Here is a 21,586-nt window from a genome sequence, read left to right as displayed (position 1 = left end):
GCCAGCAAGTCTCAAAGAAAAATCACACAGAGAGTCTGCATTAGATATAAACTGATTGGCCCATTAGCTCAGGCTTCGTATTAGCTCTTGTAGCTTATATTAACAAATTGTTCTTATTTATGTTAGCCCCCTGGTTTGGTACCTTTCTCATCAGGGCAGCTCACATCCTCCTTCTTTGGTGGTCTGGGCTGGATTCACAGAGGGAGCTTCCTGCTTCCCAGAATACTCCTGTTCTCTTTGCTCAACCTCTACTTCCTGTGTGGTTTTCCTGCCTATACTTCCTGCCTGGACAATCAGCACTTATTCAAATTACGATTGACAGAATATAGCCTATTCTCACGCACCACTTCCCCCCCTTTTTTTTTTAGAGTGGTGCCGGAGAATTGTCTGTATTCTGTCAATCATGTTATAAATAAATGCTGATTGGCCAGGCAGGAAGTATAGCAAGTCAACCAGACAGGAAATAGAGGCAGGGCAATGAGAACAGGAGTATTCTGGGAAGTAGGAAGCTCTTTTCCCATTCCTGCACAGACCACGGAAGAAGCAAGATGTGACTTGTCCTGCTTAGAAAGGTAGCGAGCTATGTGGCTAACATAGACTAGAATAATGTGCTAACATTAAGTTATAAGTGCTACTACAAAGCCTGAGCTAATAGGTTAATCAGTTTTATAACTTACGCAGAATCTTTGTGTGATTTTTTGGGGGGCTAACCAGCTGTGGAACCAGGCATGACAGAAACCCCCACAAGCAGGCCCTCATGTTACAAATGGTACTACCATGAAAGGGATGGGAACTCCACCATCAATAAGTGATTCATAAAATACCCTACATTTGGATTTTATAGTGGTGTTTTCTCAATGGATCCTTTCTCCTTTCAGGTAATTCTAGCTTGTCTCGAGTTGACAGAACTAGCCAGCCCGTGGCCATTGGCCACCATGAAGCAGTGACTGTAGCCCACAGAATACCTTTGGCACAGTAGAGTTGTAGCCTTCCCTATGGTACTGGTAATGAGACAGTTAGAATCTCATGGGAATGTGGAGGCCGTTTTCACAGCTTCACCTAAGATTCCAGTCTCTACTTCTTTCTGCCATAGCTGCTAATAAACTTGGGAAGTGCATAGGTCTTGGAATCTTGATGGAGGCTTGGGACCTTTTCTCAAACAGTATTTTTGGAGGTTGTCACCAATGTTGAAACAGAATTTCTGATCATGCAGGCACATTTGAGTCTCCCATGCCCTATAAATTACAGTGTAATCTGGTAACCAAAGTAAACTGATCCACTCAACTCAGCATAGATGGAACCAATTCCTAGCACAGTTTTTAACCTATCAGGGGTAAAAAATTTTTTAATTGTCTTCCTAGGAAAAGTCACATGACAGAAAGAATTTGAAGGTGAAAACAGGCAAGCTCTGAGTAGCCACCCCTTCATATTCCTGGTTATAAGGAGGAACCAGCCACCAATAGGTTCACAAATGGAAGAAGTTTCTGAGGGCTGTAGGGTACACACGACACTCTGAAGGCTCTATCCTCTGTTTTATCAGGTTTCACTTATTAGTAAAATTATGTAGTAATTTATATTTTATATGCACCTGACTTATATCATTTAGCATTATGTCCCACAGGTCGATGCTAGTGATGTGAAATCTGTCCTGAAAGAAAATGAAGTCATTTATACTAATTCATGTGTCCAATCTCATGTGCTTTACCTGAAGAGCATAATTGAGTCTGATATCCAAGTTGCCCTTACTATCCTCTATTTATTTAGAATTTTAACCATATCTTAAATTTTAATGTATGTTCTAATCGATGATTTATTTCATATTTTTCCAATATACTCTTTTTTAAGGGAAAAATTCACAATAGCAACTCTATATGCCACTCAGAGTCCAGACCATCCTTGTTCATGCTGTATCAACACTCATGTATCTCCTGTCTGCTTTTGTTTAATTTTAAATTAAAGTTTTCATGGTGAGTTCAAGTGTGAATGTCTCAGCATGAAAATGGAGGTCAGAAGACCGCATGTAGCAGTCAGTTTTTTCATCAGAATTGATCAGATTGTCTGACCTTTCAGCAGGTGTTTTTACCCACCAAGGCCTCTCTCCATAACCCTCTCTCTTCTTAATGGTGAACACTGTCTCCATCATTCAGGTTAAACACAGCTTTCTTCCTCAATGTTCTTACATCACTTCTTTTTGTGTCAAATTATACAGACCAACGAGAAAGTTTGTTAGTCTCGCCTTTCATGTCAGTTTATGGAAAACAGCTGTAAAGACTGTGAGACTCAGAGAACCAAGAGATATTTCCTATAAACAAGTCACATTTACATGAGAACCATGAGAACGAACTGGAGGAATAGTTATGAGACATGTTCTTCTTGCAGAGGACCCTGGTTCCTTTCCCAGCTCTCACATCTAGGACTCATGACTGCCTGTAGCTCTAGCTCCCTGTGATCAGTGCCCTCATCATCTGTGTGGGGAACTGTACAAATGTGACACACTCACAGACACATACATAAAATAAATCTTTATATTAGAAGAACATGCTGTTTAATAATCTATAACACAATACAAGATACATCACTTAATTAAATGTTTTGTATATACAGTGCAACCAAGCAAAACACAAAAATGTATACATCATTATAAAGTAGAGCCGTGATGCAACCAAAATGTTTCAGGTGTTTAGTCAGATATGACAGAAAAAAATTTTTACAAATAAGGCATAAAACTACCCCTAGTGAATTTATAATTTCATGTTCAATGATGACATCAATTATTATTTTTCAGAATGCATCTATCAGATTGTTAGAACCATGTCGATATCTTATTGTGTGGATCTAAATTAAGAAATCAAGCAGTGAATTCTTCATTTAAACAAATGTGGAATCAGATCCTTTTGCAGTTCTTTGATGACAAACAGCTGGATAGTGTTGTGGAGAGCAACCAGGCATTAACAAAGGACAGCTGCTAACAAGCCTCAGTCTGCTTCAGTTACACTGCAGATTAATCTTGCAAAAAGGAAAATCTACATTTTTTAATCAACATAGAGACTATAGATGGATAAAATGAAACTTTACCATGTATTCCTTATCCAGTTAATTCCATATGGACAATCTTAATTCCTGCAGAGAACCTTCGTGTATATAAGACCACAGAAATATTTTAGTGCATTTAAGTTCTGTCACTGGTGCATTGAGATTCCAGGAAGTGGATGTAGTTTATATCATTTTTCACAAATCTGCAAAATATTTTCTACAGATGGAAACATACAGACACTTTGAAGAACCTCAAAACTTCATCCTAGCTAAACTAACATTTAACAAGTACAGCATCAGGGACAAGATATAGATTTCTTTGAATAACATGATTAAATCACTATGAAATTGACAAAATTTGCCAAATTTCATCTGGAAATTCCCCTCTGTATTCTGTGAATATGGTTTATTACCATTGGTTAAAAACGAAGCTGCTTTGTTCAAAGGCAGGGCAGAATAAAGCTAGACAAGAAACCTAAACTGAACGAAGGAAGAAAGAAGGCAGAGTCAGGTAGTTGCTATGTCAATTTGGTTATATGTATATGCATATTTCTAATCTTGATTAAGGTATTGTGATTGTGTAGTTCATTTAAAATTTTAAAATGTAATGTATAATTAGGAAATATAGGTTGTTAGTGGATAATCATCGATAATAGTCAAGCTTGTAGTCATGTTAGATAGATTTTCTGGATATATAGAGATATATTCAGTTAAATAGACATTTTTCAGATCTTTCAAAGACTACAGAATATGGAGGAGAAAGACACCATAACCATACTAGAAGACCAAACCCTCATGGTGATTGATAGAAATGGATTAAACTAAGAGCTGGTTGGAAATCCATCTGAGCCCTCAGGGAAACAGTGTTGCAATTAGTATAGTTTCTGTGTGATTATTCCTGTCTGAGCAGCCAGAAAACTGAGGCACAGTGTCCTTTTACAAAAATTCATCTGTGCGCTTACAGTAACGGTAATAGGAAAATCAGTTTTACAAAATATAAATAAGAACATTCTCTCTGTGCTGGAGGCATGGTTCAGTAGTTGAGAGCACTAGCTTGTCTCCTAGAGGACCCAGGTTCGATTCCTAGCAACCACAAATGGTGCAGAACACTCTCTAACTCTAGTCTCACAGGACATTTGACAACCTCTTACAGGTGCCAGACACTGATGTGCTACAGGGACACAAGGACATAATGCTGGTAAATTATCAGTACACAATACAGATATAGGACTTCTTAGAAATCCTTACCAAAAAAAGGAAAAGTGGAGAATAAGGTTTGACTTATCACTGAAATTTTCTAAGATCTCTCTCTCAGCATGAGGTTGAGTTACCATGAAGATTGTTTGAGAATAAACACATACTTAAACTGATTTGAGAGAATTTTTCTTACCTATGATATTGCATAACTGAGAGATCTTTCACATTATTTAATAGAAAAATAAAAGAGATACTTTCTCAATTTTTCCCACTGAGCATGCCAACACTCAGGCAGAAGTCCTTCCCTGTGAATCAACACAATAGGGCTAAAAGTTGCATAACCAAGGGTTAAAAATTCTTGAATATTTCCCATCAAGGGTATCTTTACTAAAGAGATACTTAAAAATAGAGAAAAAGCACAGTCAATCCAATAGAAGAAAACAAAACAGAGCATCAGAAGGAGGACACTCTGAGCAGCTCTCAGCTCAGGGGGAGTTCTGTAGAGAAGCTTGGAATTCTGAAGGTAGAGGACATGCTGGTGGTGCTTGTGGAGAAGAAATACCATATAGCCACTGGCTCCTCCCATGACTCCCTGAAACACAGCATCTCTCAGGACCATGAGAGGGAGAACCATCCACTTAATTTTCTGATTTTCAAGCAATAAGTAACAATAGTTGTCATCATTCTTAAACTGTGATATATTCAGGCTTGTACTTGTGATGGAATGGATTAGGTTCATAGCTAATAAAGCGTTGAGTATCCAAAAGAATGAAAAGAATGGAAGGATGTGCCATGCAGACTTTGGTCTGAGCCTCCTCCACCCAGATGCTCTGGGACTGATGATGATGGCCTGGACCACAGTGAGGAGACTGCTGGTGCAGATGGAGACCCCACGGGAAACCCTCTGCAGGTAAATGATGATCTTACATTCTATATCATCTAGGAAGTTTCTCAAACCAAAAGCTGCCATTGTCTTTGGCAATCCTTTTGCAAAGAGCATAATGACATTTGTAAAAGCCAAGTGGATGAGAATAAGATGTATGGGTTTCTGCTCAGGCCCTCCGCACCAAATGAATATATAATTCACAGAAACAGAAATGTTCCCCAGAGTCCCAAACACAGTCATGAAGAGGAAAACTATTTGCTTAATAAATCTCAAAAACATTTCTTCTTTCCTGGAAAGAAAATCTTGTATTCAGGATACAAAGAGTTTTTTTTCATAAAACATCAGTAATGTTAGACATTTATCTAAAAAACGTTTCACATAATAGCATTTTCTGTTATACAAGAGTTAGTGGTGGACACATGTGCTGCTGTAGACTGGGACCCTGCAATCCTCCTCTTCCCTGTGGGAGTCTGAGTTATGTGTGTGCTCTGACAGGTGAGCTTGGTAACTGGAATGAATCCCCAACGTTTTAAAGGAGATATGTTGGAAGTCTATACTAGCAAAATTGACTCGTTAAAATGTGAATTTGTTTATGTGTGTCTCTGTGTGTATGTGTCTGTCTGTCCACATGCTGGAAAAAAACATAGATAACTCATATCATAACTGAAATGAACTGTAAATTTCCCCAAACAAAATTCTTCTTTCTATCTCTCCTCTCTCTCTCTCTCTCTCTCTCTCTCTCTCTCTCTCTCTCTGTCTCTTTCCCTCCCTCTCCCTCTCCCTCTCTTTTTCTCTTCCCATCTCCGTCTCTGTCTCTCTCTGTCTCTTCATATTTTCCCACTGACTTTCAAAGACAAAGGCTTTGTTTCTATTTCCCTATTAATTAGTGGGTAACAATATCAAGATTTGCTTTTGACTTCAAAGCCTTATAACTTCAATTTCTATATCCTAACATTTTTTTAAATTTTTATGTTGATCACTCTGTGATTTCAATCCATATAAGTATATCTAGATTTTTTAAAGTCATTCTCAATGTCAAGTTCAATTGCACAAACTTTTCATATAGACCCCTACAGTTAAAGTTGAATCATGAAAATATAACTTGAAAATTTTCATGTAACTGCTAGGCTGCAGCTAGGGATGGTGTCTAGCAGAACCTTGTGTTGCTTTCTAGAATAGGGGGTAGCAGAGGTCTCTGGTCCTAGCGGATGACTTCTGGCCATCTGTAACCGCAGTGAGTTACCTCAGGACACATAAGGGAACATAGAACAGCTCTGGACCAGGGGATGCTGATGAGGTAAACCTAAGAACAGGATAAATAATGGATGATATATTGCCATGAGTACAAGTTTTGAATCATGAGTCAATATCAACTGCACGTAGCGCAGTACGTGGGGGCATACTGGTGTGAGCAGGGGCCCCACTATCTAAGAGTTCATGGTGCCATTTGCTTCTTTGGGGCCTTTTGAGCAGCTAATTTTTTAGCTGGTTTTGCAGCCTGCTTTTCCTCCAAACTGTTTGTCAGGCAGACTGGTTTTTTTATACACCAGTCCAAGCTGATTCCAGAACTTGGACTCAGGTAGAATGTTATTCTTCAAGTTCTGGAGCTCCATTCTCATTTCTCGGGGATTTGTGGTAAGCTTTGGGCACCTTTTCTAGGATATGAAAAATCTGAATATTATAGTGGCTGCATGGGTTTGTGTGTTCTGAGCACTTGCAATACCTCTGTTCACTTCCCTCCATCCTGTTAAACTCACAGGATAGCTGTACATGTCTGTGTCAAGATGATCTTACCAGTGACCTTCATCAACCTAGCCTTGTTCTGAGATTTGTGTCCAAGTATCATGACTCTAGAAATGTCAGTTATTGCTTTCAACTGCTCCTGTAGAAAAGAGGTAATTATTGCCTGTGAGAGTCCTAGAAAGCACAATACCATCTAAATATCTGTACAAATGAAATACGCTCCAGATATTAATAGAAAAACTTAAGTGTTTTGTCATTGATTGGAATCTGTCAAAATCCCTATTTTCAGTTCCCTCAAGTAGTGATACACGACATTAAAATTTTTCTGTTTGTTTAATACTTGCTTTCATGAGGATTCCCACTTTTCTTGTCCTCTCTTCCCTTTTCCAAGCTTTAAGTCATATTTGATACCAGGCTCTGATATACTAATAATTGATTCCTTTCTACTGAAGTCACTGTCAATGTAGGAAGAGGTGTCTCATCTTCCACATCATTTGGGAAATGCTAAAGGAAATGAATTTAAAAGGTGGAATGGATTTGTGTTTAGATGGATAGGTGATGCCAGGATGAGTCTAATGTCCAAGAACCTGAAGTTACATCTACCAAACCTGGTTTTTCTAAAAGAAACGAGCTTGCAGGAAAACAGACAAAACTAAAAAGATTGTTGCTCTTTGCTGCTTCGTATGGCATAAACATAGATGAGCTGTTTCAGGTTGTCCTCCACAGCCTAGATCCTAAATAACAGCAGTTCTCAAGATGGTAATGATAACTGTTACACTGAGTGTTATATGCTTAACCAGCATGGCATATAATGACTTAATAAATATAATTTAAGACAAGTATTATAATAGTATGTGATAAAATTGGGAACCTTTAAGGATGGATATGGAGAGAAGACCATCAAGCAGAGTGTGAAGGCTATTGTAAAACTATGCCAATATTAGTAAAGTGAAAATACATCAAACTGAAAAGTGCAAGGCTTACAGACACTAGTGACACTGTTGAAGTCACAATGCTGGCAAAGTTAAACCTGAAAAAAGGTTTTAATTTTCTTTCATTTATCTAGTCATTTTTGAGAGAGAGTCTCCCTCTGTAACCAGGCTAGCCCTGAACAACTCCCCTGCCAAATCTCTCTAGTGCTAAAGTTACTGCAAGTATCATGATCGTCTCCAGGATTTAGACATCTGAAAATCTTATCTATCTTATTGATCCATTTAGAAATGTAAGATAGGCTAAGACCCACCCAGAGCTATGACATGACACTCCAGCCCGAGAATGGAGAGTGATACATCAGCATTTCTGTTCCATCTCTGTATCTCCAGGAACTAGTCTCCTTACCTCCATGTACTCACCTGGACCTCTGTGGTGCAGACAGGATCTGGAGCAGCTCTGGGAGGGGGACACTTTCCAGGTCACATTTGTACTGTCAAGATTTGTGAGGCTCTTGGCTGACATCAGGTTTTGTAGACTTCAAGTTTCATGTTGTCACAGTGTCAGGGGAAAGAAGGCCTCTGCTTAACCCTTGTCCCTGAAGTAAAGCTTCCCTCTCTCCACGATTACTACATCTGTTTTGTTCAGCAGTTATTTCAAGCATAATTATGGTTTAATTATTTTGACAAGGAAAACGAGAGGAGAAAATGAACAACTAACTTAAGTTTCTGTGTATGGAAGTCCCTGCATCTTCTGACTGGTTTTCATCTTCTCAAAGTGCCAAGCTGTGACCTGGACAGAATCTACTTCTCACACATAGGCCAAGTCTCTTGCCTTTCTTTCTAAAATTCCTCATCAGACCAGAGTTTAATAAGTGATGCTAAGTAGTAGAGATTCTGCTCTCTGGTCAAAACATGGTCCAAACTTGGACCAGGACAAATTAGAGTCCTTTGTTCTACCTGTGCCTGCTGATAGTGAAGGAATTTTCTATAAACGATTCTTTCATTCCTGCCCCTTAAGTACTTTAAATATCATCTGGGACTTATTTGAACCCCAATATTGACTTTATTCTAAAAGTAATCTTTATTTACAAAATATTACGGGTACCTTTTTAACTTAGCGGTGTCTAAGAGTGGTCATTCTGTGTATTTTTCAAGCTAGTTCCTAGGTAGCCCTTCCTAGGAAGCCCTTCCTATCCCAAATGTCATATGATGTAAAAAAATGGGAGGTTCAGGACAGAGTTTTAAAATGATGGTATCAACATTTTATTCTTGGAAGAGAGCGTCACAGGGTGTCCTTGTGAGATAAGTATAGGTTGTGGCTCTTACTCTGTTCTCTGAATAGTCATGTCTCCATACATATAGGCGCAACTGGCACATAACAGAAGCTAAACATCCTTCTTTATAAATGAAATGACAGCTTTTGAAGAAACCAAACAAGATTCCTATTCTACCTATTGAAGGGTAAATTCAGAAACAGGGAAACTAAGACCTATATATCATATATGTCAGGGTAGATAGAAATTCAAAAATAAAAGTTATTGGCCAAATGGGCAGGATGTGAATCATAACAGCCCAGGCTGATGCCCAGGCTGTAGGTTGCTCCTCACAACTCACAGCTCGGCCCCACTGCTGAAGACATCATCTGCACAGATCATTAACATGGAGAGGTCAAGCTGCTGCCTATATAGAGGCTTCACCCCAATTTTTCAGCTTCTTTGATACAGGACTGTAGGGTTAAGACAGCCCCTTGAGGGGGCGGGGTTTGCCTCTGGCAAATGCCTACAGATAAATGGGCGCGCAGGAGGCGGCTCCGTCTCTTTTTCCTTCCTACCTCCTGTGCCACGAGGGAACTTCGGTTCTGTAAGTTTATCATTAGAGTGTAAATATTCTTTAATATCTGCATTGCATTTATTCATGCCGATACATTTGGCGCCCAACGTGGGGCCCAAAACCATGACCCTGAGATTAAGAGTCTCATGCTCTACTGACTGAGCTAGCCGTACCAGCCCTTGGAATTCTCCTGTATTTGTGGTTAAGAAAAAATCAGGTAAATGGAGAATGGTGACAGATCTCAGGGCCATCAACAAGGTTATTCAACCTATGGGCCCTCTGCAATCTGGAATTCCTTTGCCCTCTTTATTACCAAAAGGATGGCCTCTCATAGTTATTGATTTAAAGGATTGTTTTTTCACTATACCTTTGCAAAAAGAAGATAGAGAAAAATTTTCCTTCACAGTGCCTACTTATAACAATTCTCAACCTTCGAGGAGGTACCATTGGGCCGTCCTCCCCCAGGGTATGTTAAATAGCCCCTCCCTGTGCCAATATTTTGTGAAACAACCATTGCAAATAATGCACAAGAAATTCCCCAAATCTATAGTATACCATTACATGGACGACATATTGCTATCTGATTCAAACATAGATACCTTGAACAGACTGTTTGAAGAAATACAAATACTGTTACCTAAATGGGGATTGCAAATTGCTCCTGAAAAGATTCAGAAGGGAGATTCTGTTAATTATTTAGGTTATAGAATAGGTTTGCAAAAAATTAAGACACAAAAGGCACAAATTCGGAGGGATGGCCTATGGACTCTTAATGACTTTCAAAGACTGTTAGGAGACATTTCCAGTCTACCACCGGCTATTGGGATATCACCTGATCTAATAATTCATTTGAACAAAACCTTGGATGGTGATAAAGATTTAAACAGTCCCAGAGAATTAACAGCTGAAGCAGAAAAGGAACTGACAATGATTGAGGAGAAATTACAAAAGGCACATGTGGACAGAGTGAATCCAGAGCTCGATTGTATTCTCGTCATATTACCGTCAAAAATTTCTCCTACAGGAATTTTAATGCAGAGAGACGATATTATCTTGGAATGGATCTTTTTACCACATAAACCAAGTAAGAAACTGAAAACTTATGTGGAAAAAGTCTTTGAGTTAATTATAAAAGGCAAGCTGAGACTTCATCAACTAGCAGGCATAGACCCAGCAGAAATTATAGTGCCTTTCACTGCTGATGAACTAAAGAAATTATGGGAAGATAATGAACCATGGCAAAGAGCTTGTGCTAATTTTTTGGGAGACATTAATAACAACTATCCAAAAAGCAAGCAGCTTAACTTCATAAAGAGAACTTCTTAGATCCTTCCTCGAATCGTCCGTGATGCTCCAATAACTGGAGCCCGTACATTCTATACTGATGCCAATAAATTATGGAAGGCAGGATACAAATCAGAAGACTTGGGTAAGGTGTAACAAAGTCCTTATGATTCATTCCAGAAGGCAGAATTATATGCCATTCTTATGGTATTAAGAGATTTTAAAGAACCTATTAATATAGTTACTGATTCACAATACGCAGAAAGAGTTATTTTACATATTAAAACTGCTGAATTTATACCTGATGATACAGAACTAACCTCATTGTTTCTCCAGGTTCAAGATTTGATCAGGAACAGGCTTTGCCCTATATACATAACACACATCCGATCCCATACGGGTCTGCCAGGTCCTCTAGCACAAGGTAATGCAGAAATTGATCAATTATTGATTGGTAGTGTGCTGCAAGCCTCTGAATTTCATAAAAAACATCATGTTAATAGCAAAGGTTTGAAGAAAGAGTTTTCTACTACATGGCAACAAGCTAAGGAGATTGAGAAGAAATGCCCTACCTGCTCTTTCTATAACCAAATGCCACTGCCAGCAGGGGCTAATCCAAAGGGCACCCAAAGGAATGAAATCTGGCAGATGGATGTGTTCCACTTTGCAGAATTTGGCAAATTGAAGTATGTTCATCACACCATTGACACTTATTCAGGCTTTCAGTGGGCAACTGCTTTAAGTTCAGAAAAAGCTGATTCAGTAATCACTCATTTATTAGAAGTCATGGCTATCATGGGTATACCTACACAAATAAAGACAGATAATGGTCCTCCTTATGTCTCTAGGAAAATGAAACGGTTTTTTGATTATTACAATATCAAGCATGTTACAGATATACCATACAATCCTACAGGTCAAGCAGTCATAGAAAGATCAAATCGAACTATAAAGGATATGTTGAACAAACAGAAAGGGGTGGAAAACACCCCCAGAAATAGGTTACATAATGCTTTGTTAACCTTGAATTTTCTCAACGCTAATGAGAAGGGAACGACGGCTGCAGAAAGACATTGGATAATGGAAAAGTCTGCTGAACTAAATCAACCAGTTTATTTCAAGGATGTGCTGACCTCACAATGGAAGCCAGGAGATGTGCTGCATTGGGGAAGGGGTTTTGCTCTTATCTCCACAGTTGAGGAAAAATTATGGATACCGTCAAAATTAATAAAGGTTCGGTGCTCTTCCTATCCCATTCAGCTTACATCCAGATCCCCACACCCCTGTCTCCCTCCCTCCCTCCCTCCTTTGGGGCATAGCGCCTCCCTGCCCAGCCTGCTAGGGCGCTGGGACCGAATCCGAACCGGGAGGACAGAGGGGTGGCCGGTAGCTCCTTTGTTCCCATAGCCTGCCCGCAGTGAGCGGGGTGGGCCCTTTGTTCGCGAGCTAACCAAGCAGCGCAGAGTTTCGATCTGGGCACCGAGTGAAACATCATTGTGGTGAGTGAGTGCTGTGGCAGCTGGGAACATACCTCAGCCTGCCCACACTTCCTGGCCATGCTACAGGGGCTATACTGCCCAAACCGCCTCTCTCTTCCTATCCCATTCAGCTTACATCCAGATCCCCACACCCCATGTCTCCCTCCCTCCCTTCTTTGGGGCATAGCACCTCCCTGCTCAGCCTGCTAGGGTGCTGGGACCAAACCCGAACCGGGAGGACAAAAGGAAGGCCGGTAGCTCCTTTGTTCCCATAGCCTGCCCGCAGCGAGCAGGGTGGGCTCTTTGTTCGTGAGCTAACCAAGCAGCTTGGAGTTTCGATCTGGGCACCGAGTGAAACATCATTGTGGAGAAACATCTCTGGGGGCACAGAGGCGCAGCGGCTGCAGCGCCAGACGCACAGAGGCAGAGCGGCTGCAGCGCCAGACGCGGCGCAGCGGCAGCAGCACGGCGGCAGCGCCAGACGCGGCTGAGCTGAGGCCAGACCCAAGCGGCTGGGACAGGCGTGCAATAAGGAGACCAGATCGCCCTACTACAATTGAATCAAAGAGGTAGGCCTTTGGTTGGCCAGGTCACTGGCACAAGGGGAGCCTGGTCCTGTCCTGAAGATCCTTCGGAGGGGTGAGAGGGTTCTTGGCCTGCAGCAGGAACCACAAAAGAGAGTGAGGGCATTTTGTAAGCGGAGCCCTTGGACAGCAGGGAAACCTGATCCGGTTTCTAAAGGACCCATTGGATAGGATCAATAGGAGGAGATGGGCAGGCGCCAAGGCAAGAACTCACCCAATAATCTGAAAAACAACATGAAAACATCAGAACCCAATGATCTTACAACAGAAGTATTTGAACAACCTAACACAGAAGAAGTGGAAAAAATCGACTTTATGAAGATAATAGAGTCCCTTAAACAACATGTAAAAAATGCCCTTATAGAAATGGATGAGAAGTATAACAAAAAGTTTGAAGAAATGAGTAAATACGTACATGATACCCTGGGAAACCAAGAAAAAACCATCAAACAGGTAATAGAAACAGTTCAAGAATTGAAAACTGAAATGAAGGCAAAGAAGAAAATACAAACTGAGGACCAGCTGGATATGGAAAATCTAGGCCAACGAGCAGAGTCTACAGAAACAAGCATAATCAATAGAATACAAGAGCTAGAAGAAAGACTCTCAGATGCTGAGGACACCATAGAGAAAATAAACGAACAGATCAAAGAAAACAGCAAAGCCAACAAATTCTCAACACAAAACATTCAGGAACTATGGGACACAATAAAAAAACCAAACCTAAGAATAATAGGAATAGAAGAAGGAGAAGAGTCACAGCTCAAAGGCTCAGAAAATATTTTCAACAAAATTATGGAAGAAAACTTTCCCAACTTAAAGAAAGATATTCATTTAAATATTCAAGAAGCATACAGAACACCAAACAGACTGGATCAAAGAAAAACATCTCCTCGCCATATAATAATCAAAACACAAAATATACAGGTTAAAGAAACAATATTAAGAACTGCAAAAGAAAAAGGGCAAGTAACTTATAAAGGTAAACTGATCAGACTTACACCTGACTTCTCGATGGAAACAATGAAAGCCAGAAGGTCCTGAATAGAGGTTCTGCAGAAGCTAAGAGACCATGGATGCAAACCCAAACTACTATACCCAGCCAAGCTATCGTTCACTATCAACGGAGAAAACAAGACATTCCAGGATAAGAACAAATTTAAACAATACGTAGCCACAAATCCAGCCCTACAGAAAGTAATAGAAGGAAAATCACAACCCAAGGAATCCAACACTGCCAACACTGCCTACAATAACCCAGGCATCTAATGACCCTTCACGAGCACATCTCAAAGAAAGGAGACACACAATCTCTACTACCAAAAGCAATAAGAATAACCGGAGTAAACAACCACTGGTCATTAATATCACTTAATATTAATGGGCTCAATTCACCTATAAAAAGGCACAGGCTAAAAGATTGGATACGAAAACAGGATCCAACATTCTGCTGTTTGCAAGAAACACATCTCAACCACAAAGACAGGCACCTACTCAGAGTAAAGGGTTGGGAAAAGGTGTTTCAAGCAAATGGTCCTAAGAAAAAAGCAGGTGTGGCCATACTAATTTCTAACAAAACTGACTTCAAATTAAAATCAATCAGAAGAGACCGAGACGGTCACTTTATACTCATAACAGGAACAATTCATCAGGAGGACGTCTCAATCCTGAATATATACGCCCCCAATATAAAAGCACCTACTTATGTAAAAGAAATATTACTAGAACTCAAGGCAGACATCAAACCACACACACTAGTAGTAGGAGACTTCAACACACCTCTCTCTCCAAGGGACAGGTCAATCAGACAGAAACCTAATAGAGAATTAAGAGAATTATTGGAGGTAATGAAGCAAATGGACTTAACAGACATCTATAGAACATTCCACCCAAATAGGAAAGAATATACCTTCTTCTCTGCAGCTCATGGAACCTTCTCAAAAATTGACCACATACTCGGAAACAAAGGAAACCTCCACAGATACAAAAAAATATCAGTGTCCACCTGTGTCTTATCAGATCATCACGGATTAAAGTTAGAAGGCAACAACCACGCTGCCCCCAAAAAACCGACAAACTCATGGAAACTGAACAGTCAACTACTGAACCACACCTGGGTCAAGGAAGAAATCAAGAAAGAAATTAAAGTCTTCCTTGAATTTAATGAAAATAAAGGGACAACATACTCAAACCTATGGGACACAATGAAAGCAGTGCTAAGAGGAAAGTTCATAGCACTAAGTGCCCACTTAAAGAAAACGGAGAATGCATACATTGGGGACTTAAAAACACACCTGAAAGCTCTAGAAAAAAAAGAAGCAGACGCGCCCAGGAGAAGTAGAAGACTGGAAATAATAAAACTGAGGGCTGAAATCAACAAAATAGAAACACAGAAAACAGTCCAAAGAATCAATGAAACAAAAAGCTGGTTCTTGGAGAAAATCAACAAGATCGACAAACCCCTATCCAAACTAATTAAACGACAGAGAGAGAACACGCAAATTAATAAGATCAGAAATGAAAAGGGGGACATAACCACAGACACAGAGGAAATTCAGAGAATCATTAGATCTTACTGCAAAAGCCTGTATGCCACAAAACTGGAAAATACAAAAGAAATGGACATTTTTTTAAATAAGTATCATATACCAAAGCTAAACCAAGACCAGGTGAATGATCTAAATAGACTGGTTTCTCGCGAAGAATTAGAAATGGTTATCAAAAATCTCCCTTCGAAAAAAAGCCCAGGACCAGATGGTCTCAATGCAGAATTCTACCAGAACTTCCAAGAAGAACTAATACCTATACTCCTTAATGTATTTCACAATATAGAATCAGAAGAGTCATTGCCAAATTCCTTTTATGAAGCTACAGTTACCCTGATACCAAAACCACAAAAAGACCCAACCAAGAAAGAGAATTACAGACCGATCTCACTCATGAACATCGACGCAAAAATTTTCAATAAAATACAGGCAAACCGAATCCAAGAACACATAAGAAAAATTATCCATTATGATCAAGTAGGCTTCATCCCAGAGATGCAGGGCTGGTTCAACATACACAAATCTATCAATGTAATCCACCATATAAATAAACTGAAAGAAAAAAACCATATGATCATTTCACTAGATGCGGAAAAAGCATTCGACAAAATTCAACACCCCTTTATGATAAAGGTCTTGGAGAGAATAGGGATACAAGGGTCCTACCTAAATATAATAAAAGCTATTTACAGCAAGCCAACAGCTAACATTAAATTAAACGGAGAAAAACTCAAAGCCATCCCACTAAAATCAGGAACACGACAAGGATGTCCACTCTCTCCAGACCTCTTCAACATAGTGCTTGAAGTTCTAGCAATAGCAATAAGACAACATAATGGGATCAAGGGGATTTGAATTGGAAAGGAAGAAGTTAAACTTTCGTTATTTGCAGATGATATAATAGTGTACATAAGCGACCCCCCCAAACTCCACCAAAGAACTTATACAGCTGATAAACAGCTTTAGTAATGTGGCAGGATACAAGATCAACTCCAAAAAATCAGTCGCCCTCTTATACACAAAGAATATGGAAGCAGAGAGGGAAATCAGAGAAGCTTCACCATTCACGATAGCCACAAACAGCATAAAATATCTTGGGGTAAATCTAACCAAGGAAGTGAAAGATCTATTTGACAAGAACTTTAAGGCATTGAAGAAAGAAACTGAAGAGGATACCAAAAAATGGATGGACCTCCCTTGCTCTTGGATTGGGAGGGTCAACATAGTAAAAATGGCAATTCTACCAAAGGCAATTTATAGATTCAATGCAATCCCCATCAAGATCCCATCAAAATTCTTCACAGATCTGGAGAGGACAATAATCAACTTTATATGGAAAAACAAAAAACCCAGGATAGCCAAAACAATCCTATACAATAAAGGATCTTCTGGAGGCATTACCATCCCTGACTTCAAACACTACTACAGAGCTACAGTAATGAAAACAGTGTGGTACTGCCATAAAAACAGAGAAGTCGACCAATGGAATCATATAGAAGACCCGGATTTTATCCCACAAACCTATGAACACCTCATTTTTGATAAAGGAGCTAAAAGTATGGAATGGAAGAAAGAAAGCATCTTCAACAAATGGTGCTGGCACAACTGGATGTCAACCTGTAGAAGAATGAAAATAGACCCATATCTCTCACCGTGCACAAAACTCAAGTCCAAATGGATTAAAGACCTCAATATCAGCCCGAACACACTGAACCTGATAGGAGAGAAAGTGGGAAATACCCTACAACAGATTGGCACAGGAGATCGCTTCCTATGTATAACCCCAGAAGCACAGACATTAAGGGCAACATTGAATAAATGGGACCTACTTAAACTGAGAAGCTTCTGTAAAGCAAAGGACATAGTCACTAAGACACAAAGGCAACCTACTGACTGGGAGAAGATCTTCACCAACCCCGCAACAGACAAAGGTCTGATCTCCAAAATATATAGAGAACTCAAGAAACTAGACTTTAAAATGCTAATTAACCCAATTAAAAAATGGGGCACTGAACTGAACAGAGAATTCTCAACAGAAGAAGTTCAAATGGCCAAAAGACACTTAAGGTCGTGCTCAACTTCCTTAGCAATCAGGGAAATGCAAATCAAAACAACTTTGAGATATCATCTTACACCTGTCAGAATGGCTAAAGTCAAAAACACCAAGGATAACCTTTGCTGGAGAGGCTGTGGAGGAACGGGTACCCTCATCCATTGCTGGTGGGAATGCAATCTTGTGCAACCACTGTGGAAGTCAGTGTTTCGGTTTCTCAGGAAATTCGGGATCAACTTACCCCTGGACCCAGCAATACCACTCTTGGGAATATACCCAAGAGATGCTCTATCAAATGACAAAAGCATTTGTTCAACTATGTTCATAGCAGTATTATTTGTAATAGCCAGAACCTGGAAACAACCTAGATGCCCTTCAATGGAAGAATGGATGAAGAAAGTATGGAATATATACACGCTAGAGTACTACGCTGCGGTAAAAAACAATGACTTCTCAAATTTTGCATGCAAATGGATGGAAATAGAAAACACTATCCTGAGTGAGGTGTCCCAGACCCAAAAAGATGAATATGGGATGTACTCACTCATAATTGGTTTCTAGCCATAAATAAGGACCACGGAGTCTACAATAGGTGAACCTATAGAAGCTAAGTAAGAAGGTGAACCCAAGGAAAAACATATAGTTGTCCTCTTCGCTAAGGGAAGTAGACCAAATTTCCGGGGAGAAAATGGGATCTTGGGGGTGGGGTGGGATGGGGGTAAGGGGAGATGGGGAGAGAAAAGGTAGAAGGGAAGGAGGGGGGACCTGGGGAAACAGGAGAATTGGGATAAAGGAAAGGTGGATAGGGGAGCACGGAACCACAATTCTTAGTTAAGGGAGCCACTTTAGGGTGGGCAAGCGACTTGACCCGAGAGGGGCTCCCTAGTGCCCAAGATGAGGTTCCCTGTTAGTTCCTTGGGCAGCTGAGGATTGGGAACCTGAAATGACCCTATCCTAGAGCAATACTGACGAATATCTTGCATATCATCATAGAATCTTCATCTGGTGATGGATAGAGATAGAGACAGAGACCCACACAGGAGCACTGGACTGAGCTCCCAAGGTCCCAAGGAGGAACAGAAGGAGGGAGAACATGAGCAAAGAATTCGGGACCACGAGGCGTGCATCCACCCACGGAGACAGTGGGGCTGATCTACGGGGAGCTCACCAAGGCCAGCTGGACTGTGACCGAAAAAGCATGGGATAAAACCGGACTCTCTGAACATGGCGAACAATAAGGGCTGATGAGACACCAAGGACAATGGCAGGGGGTTTTGATCCTACTTAATGTGCTGGCTTTGTGGGAGCCTAGCCAGTTTGGATGTTCACCTTCCTAGATATGGATGGAGGGGGGAGGACCTAGACTTAACACAGGGCAGGGAACCCGGACTGCTCTGTGGACTGGAGAGGGAGGAGGAGAGGAGTGGGGGGAGGGGAGAAGGGTGGGAGGAGGGGGAGAACGGTGGGAGGAGGGGGAGAACGGTGGGAGGAGGGGAAGGTAAATGGGAGGCTGGGAGGAGGTGGAAACTTGTTTTTTGTTTATGTTTTTTTTCTTCTTTTTGCAATAAAAAAAATAGAAAAAAAAAGAAGTAAAAAGATTTACGTCACTCATAGTATGGTTTGAGAGACAGACAGCTAAGATAGTATTTTTCTTCTATAGGTAAAATTCTCTGTACCTTCACTTCTTCTATAAAATGTAAATATAGATATTATTTAGTTCGTTAGGTTGCCATGATGGTGAAGTAACATTGATGTCCAGATGTTGTCACTGTTGCTTATAAACTGTTAATTCTCAATTAACAGCAGATACTTTATACATTTCTCATGTTAGCAAAACAATAAAATCATAAAATGGTAACAAAAAAAAATAAAGGTTCGGTTTGAAGAAGAGAAGTCACTTGGAAAAGATAAATAACAATTCATTCACAAGGATGACGGGCATTCTGATGATAAGGATTACAGATAGGTTGGACTCAGGGTTCTTTTCTTATCTCCACAGGAAAATACTCATCTTCAACGAATTTAAGGGACCCTGAATATTTAATTACTGATGGATGGAAAATAGTTACGACCCACTGAGTATCAACAATAAAATTCTATATATACTGTAAGTATTGATTTTTATATCTATTTATATGTTTTATTGAACACTTCTTTATAAATGTGTAGAGCTGGTTTTGGAGTTGGACTATGGCTCAGTCCCTCTTCAATTCCAAGCCTGTTGATAAGAGATATTTCAGAGTTTCTGTCTCAGGTCAGGAGCCATGAAATGGGACAGAATAAGAATAATTTTATATTTGATAAACTTTCTTTGCCTTTCCTCATATCTGTGTCTTTCTTTATATGTCAGTATATGTCCTTTCTGTTAATGTTTAAATTTCCCATAACAAGCAACATATTTTCCTACAATAATCTTTGAAGTTTCCAGGATGAAGATGGGCCCCCACAACATCAACTCAATCTGGCTTTTATGATGTCATGAATTTTTTTTTAAGTGCTAATATTAGACCTGTTTTTTGGTACCAACTGCAAGAGACAATTTCGAATGATGCACATTTTTGACAACACTCTGGCCGGACCTTCTCAAAACGCTCAGAGACTAGTTATAATTTTCTTAAGTCAAAGGTTAATTTGGGAATTTTACCATCATTTGCTTTCACAGGGGCCCCTAAGAAGAACGTCGCCCCCATGTCAGCTAGAAGCAATCTAAGAGGACGACGTCCCCTCTCCCAACAGAGTTTGCCCACAGGGTTAAGGTCATCTTTTAGTGGTTGGTTTAGGGTTGAGGGGATGGGGAGATATTGTATGGAATTAGGGGTATATACAAAAAAAGGGGGGATTAACTGGTTTGATGGGATGATTGGTATTTGTGACTTACTGTTTTTAGAAAATTATATTGGTACTGTTTCTTGTATATTGATATATTGAATATTGGATGTGAGTGTTCCTACCTCTATTTTTGCATAAGAGTATGCTTATATTGTATGGATACATCTATCATATCACAATGTACATTCTACCTCTGGTACTATTTATGTAATAACATTGTTTACATTTTGATATGTAATGACATTGTTATCAGGTGAAGATCATTGTCTTCATATATTGCACAGTTGTTTATTCTCTTAGTTTTCAAATTAGATAGGTATTGAGAATTATATATTTGTCATATTTATTGTTAGGTTAATCAGGTCTTTTAGATACATAGAGATTATTTTTAGTATAGATAGTATAATCTTCAGCCTCTTTGAAGAGCTGTAGAAAATGGCCTTTAATCTAACCTAGAATTCTGTGGCATCGAGACACAATTACTCCTGGCAACACCACTCTACTCCCGAGAGAACGTTGAGCACCAAAGACACTCCACTGGGAGCTTGTCTTCTTGGCAGAACTGGCCTTTGGGTTAAGAAAAACCCATACCTCAACTACTGACTAAGATATGAAACAGGATTGTCTTATCTTGCCAAGACAGGGTAGGATAATTCTAAGGAAGTTCCTTGCATTTGATAATGGTATGTCAGTTATGTTAGGTCTTAGCCAAAGTTGGTTGACTCAACATTGCAAACGAGACTTTGGGTGATTGCCCAGGTAGTCAGTTGTCTCTGTCATTTGTTACACATTTTTGATATCTCTCATTTGTTAAGTAATATTTATTCCCTTCTCAGATCTTTGATGGAGTTGAAGATTATTTAATAGTAGTTACTCTCTACATTATTTAGACTCCTTGAGATAGAATGCCTTGCAAAACTTTTGTTCTCAATATTGTTTGTTATATTTATCATTTGTTATTATTGTTTATAGTTATATTTGGTTTAGTTCTGTCTTATTTAGACAAAAGGGGGAGATGTAGGGTTAAGACAGCCCCTTGAAGGGGCAGGGTTTGCCTCGGGCGAATGCCTACAGATAAATGGGCACGCGGGAGGCGGCTCCGTCTCTTTTTTCTTCCTACCTCCTGTGCCACGCGGGAACTTCTGTTCTGTAAGTTTATCATTAAAGTGTAAATATTCTTTAATATCTGCA

General features: G+C 39.8%; 1 protein-coding gene across 1 annotated transcript; it reads right to left on the bottom strand.

Annotated features, from left to right (window-relative positions):
* Positions 1 to 4,456: 4,456 nt before the first annotated feature.
* Positions 4,457 to 5,432, bottom strand: LOC121434089 (vomeronasal type-1 receptor 4-like). The gene has a single exon (XM_041632897.1). It carries the CDS (start codon positions 5,393 to 5,395, stop codon positions 4,457 to 4,459), a length of 939 nt encoding a protein of 312 aa, XP_041488831.1. The 5' UTR covers positions 5,396 to 5,432.
* Between the last annotated feature and the right edge of the window lie 16,154 nt (positions 5,433 to 21,586).

Source organism: Microtus oregoni, unplaced genomic scaffold, assembly GCF_018167655.1.
Source record: "Microtus oregoni isolate MIOR12 unplaced genomic scaffold, Mior012 000042F_ref0000377, whole genome shotgun sequence".
Taxonomy (NCBI): Eukaryota; Metazoa; Chordata; class Mammalia; order Rodentia; family Cricetidae; genus Microtus; species Microtus oregoni.
Note: the sequence above shows the minus strand (reverse complement) of the source record. Positions and strands in the feature narration are given on the sequence as shown.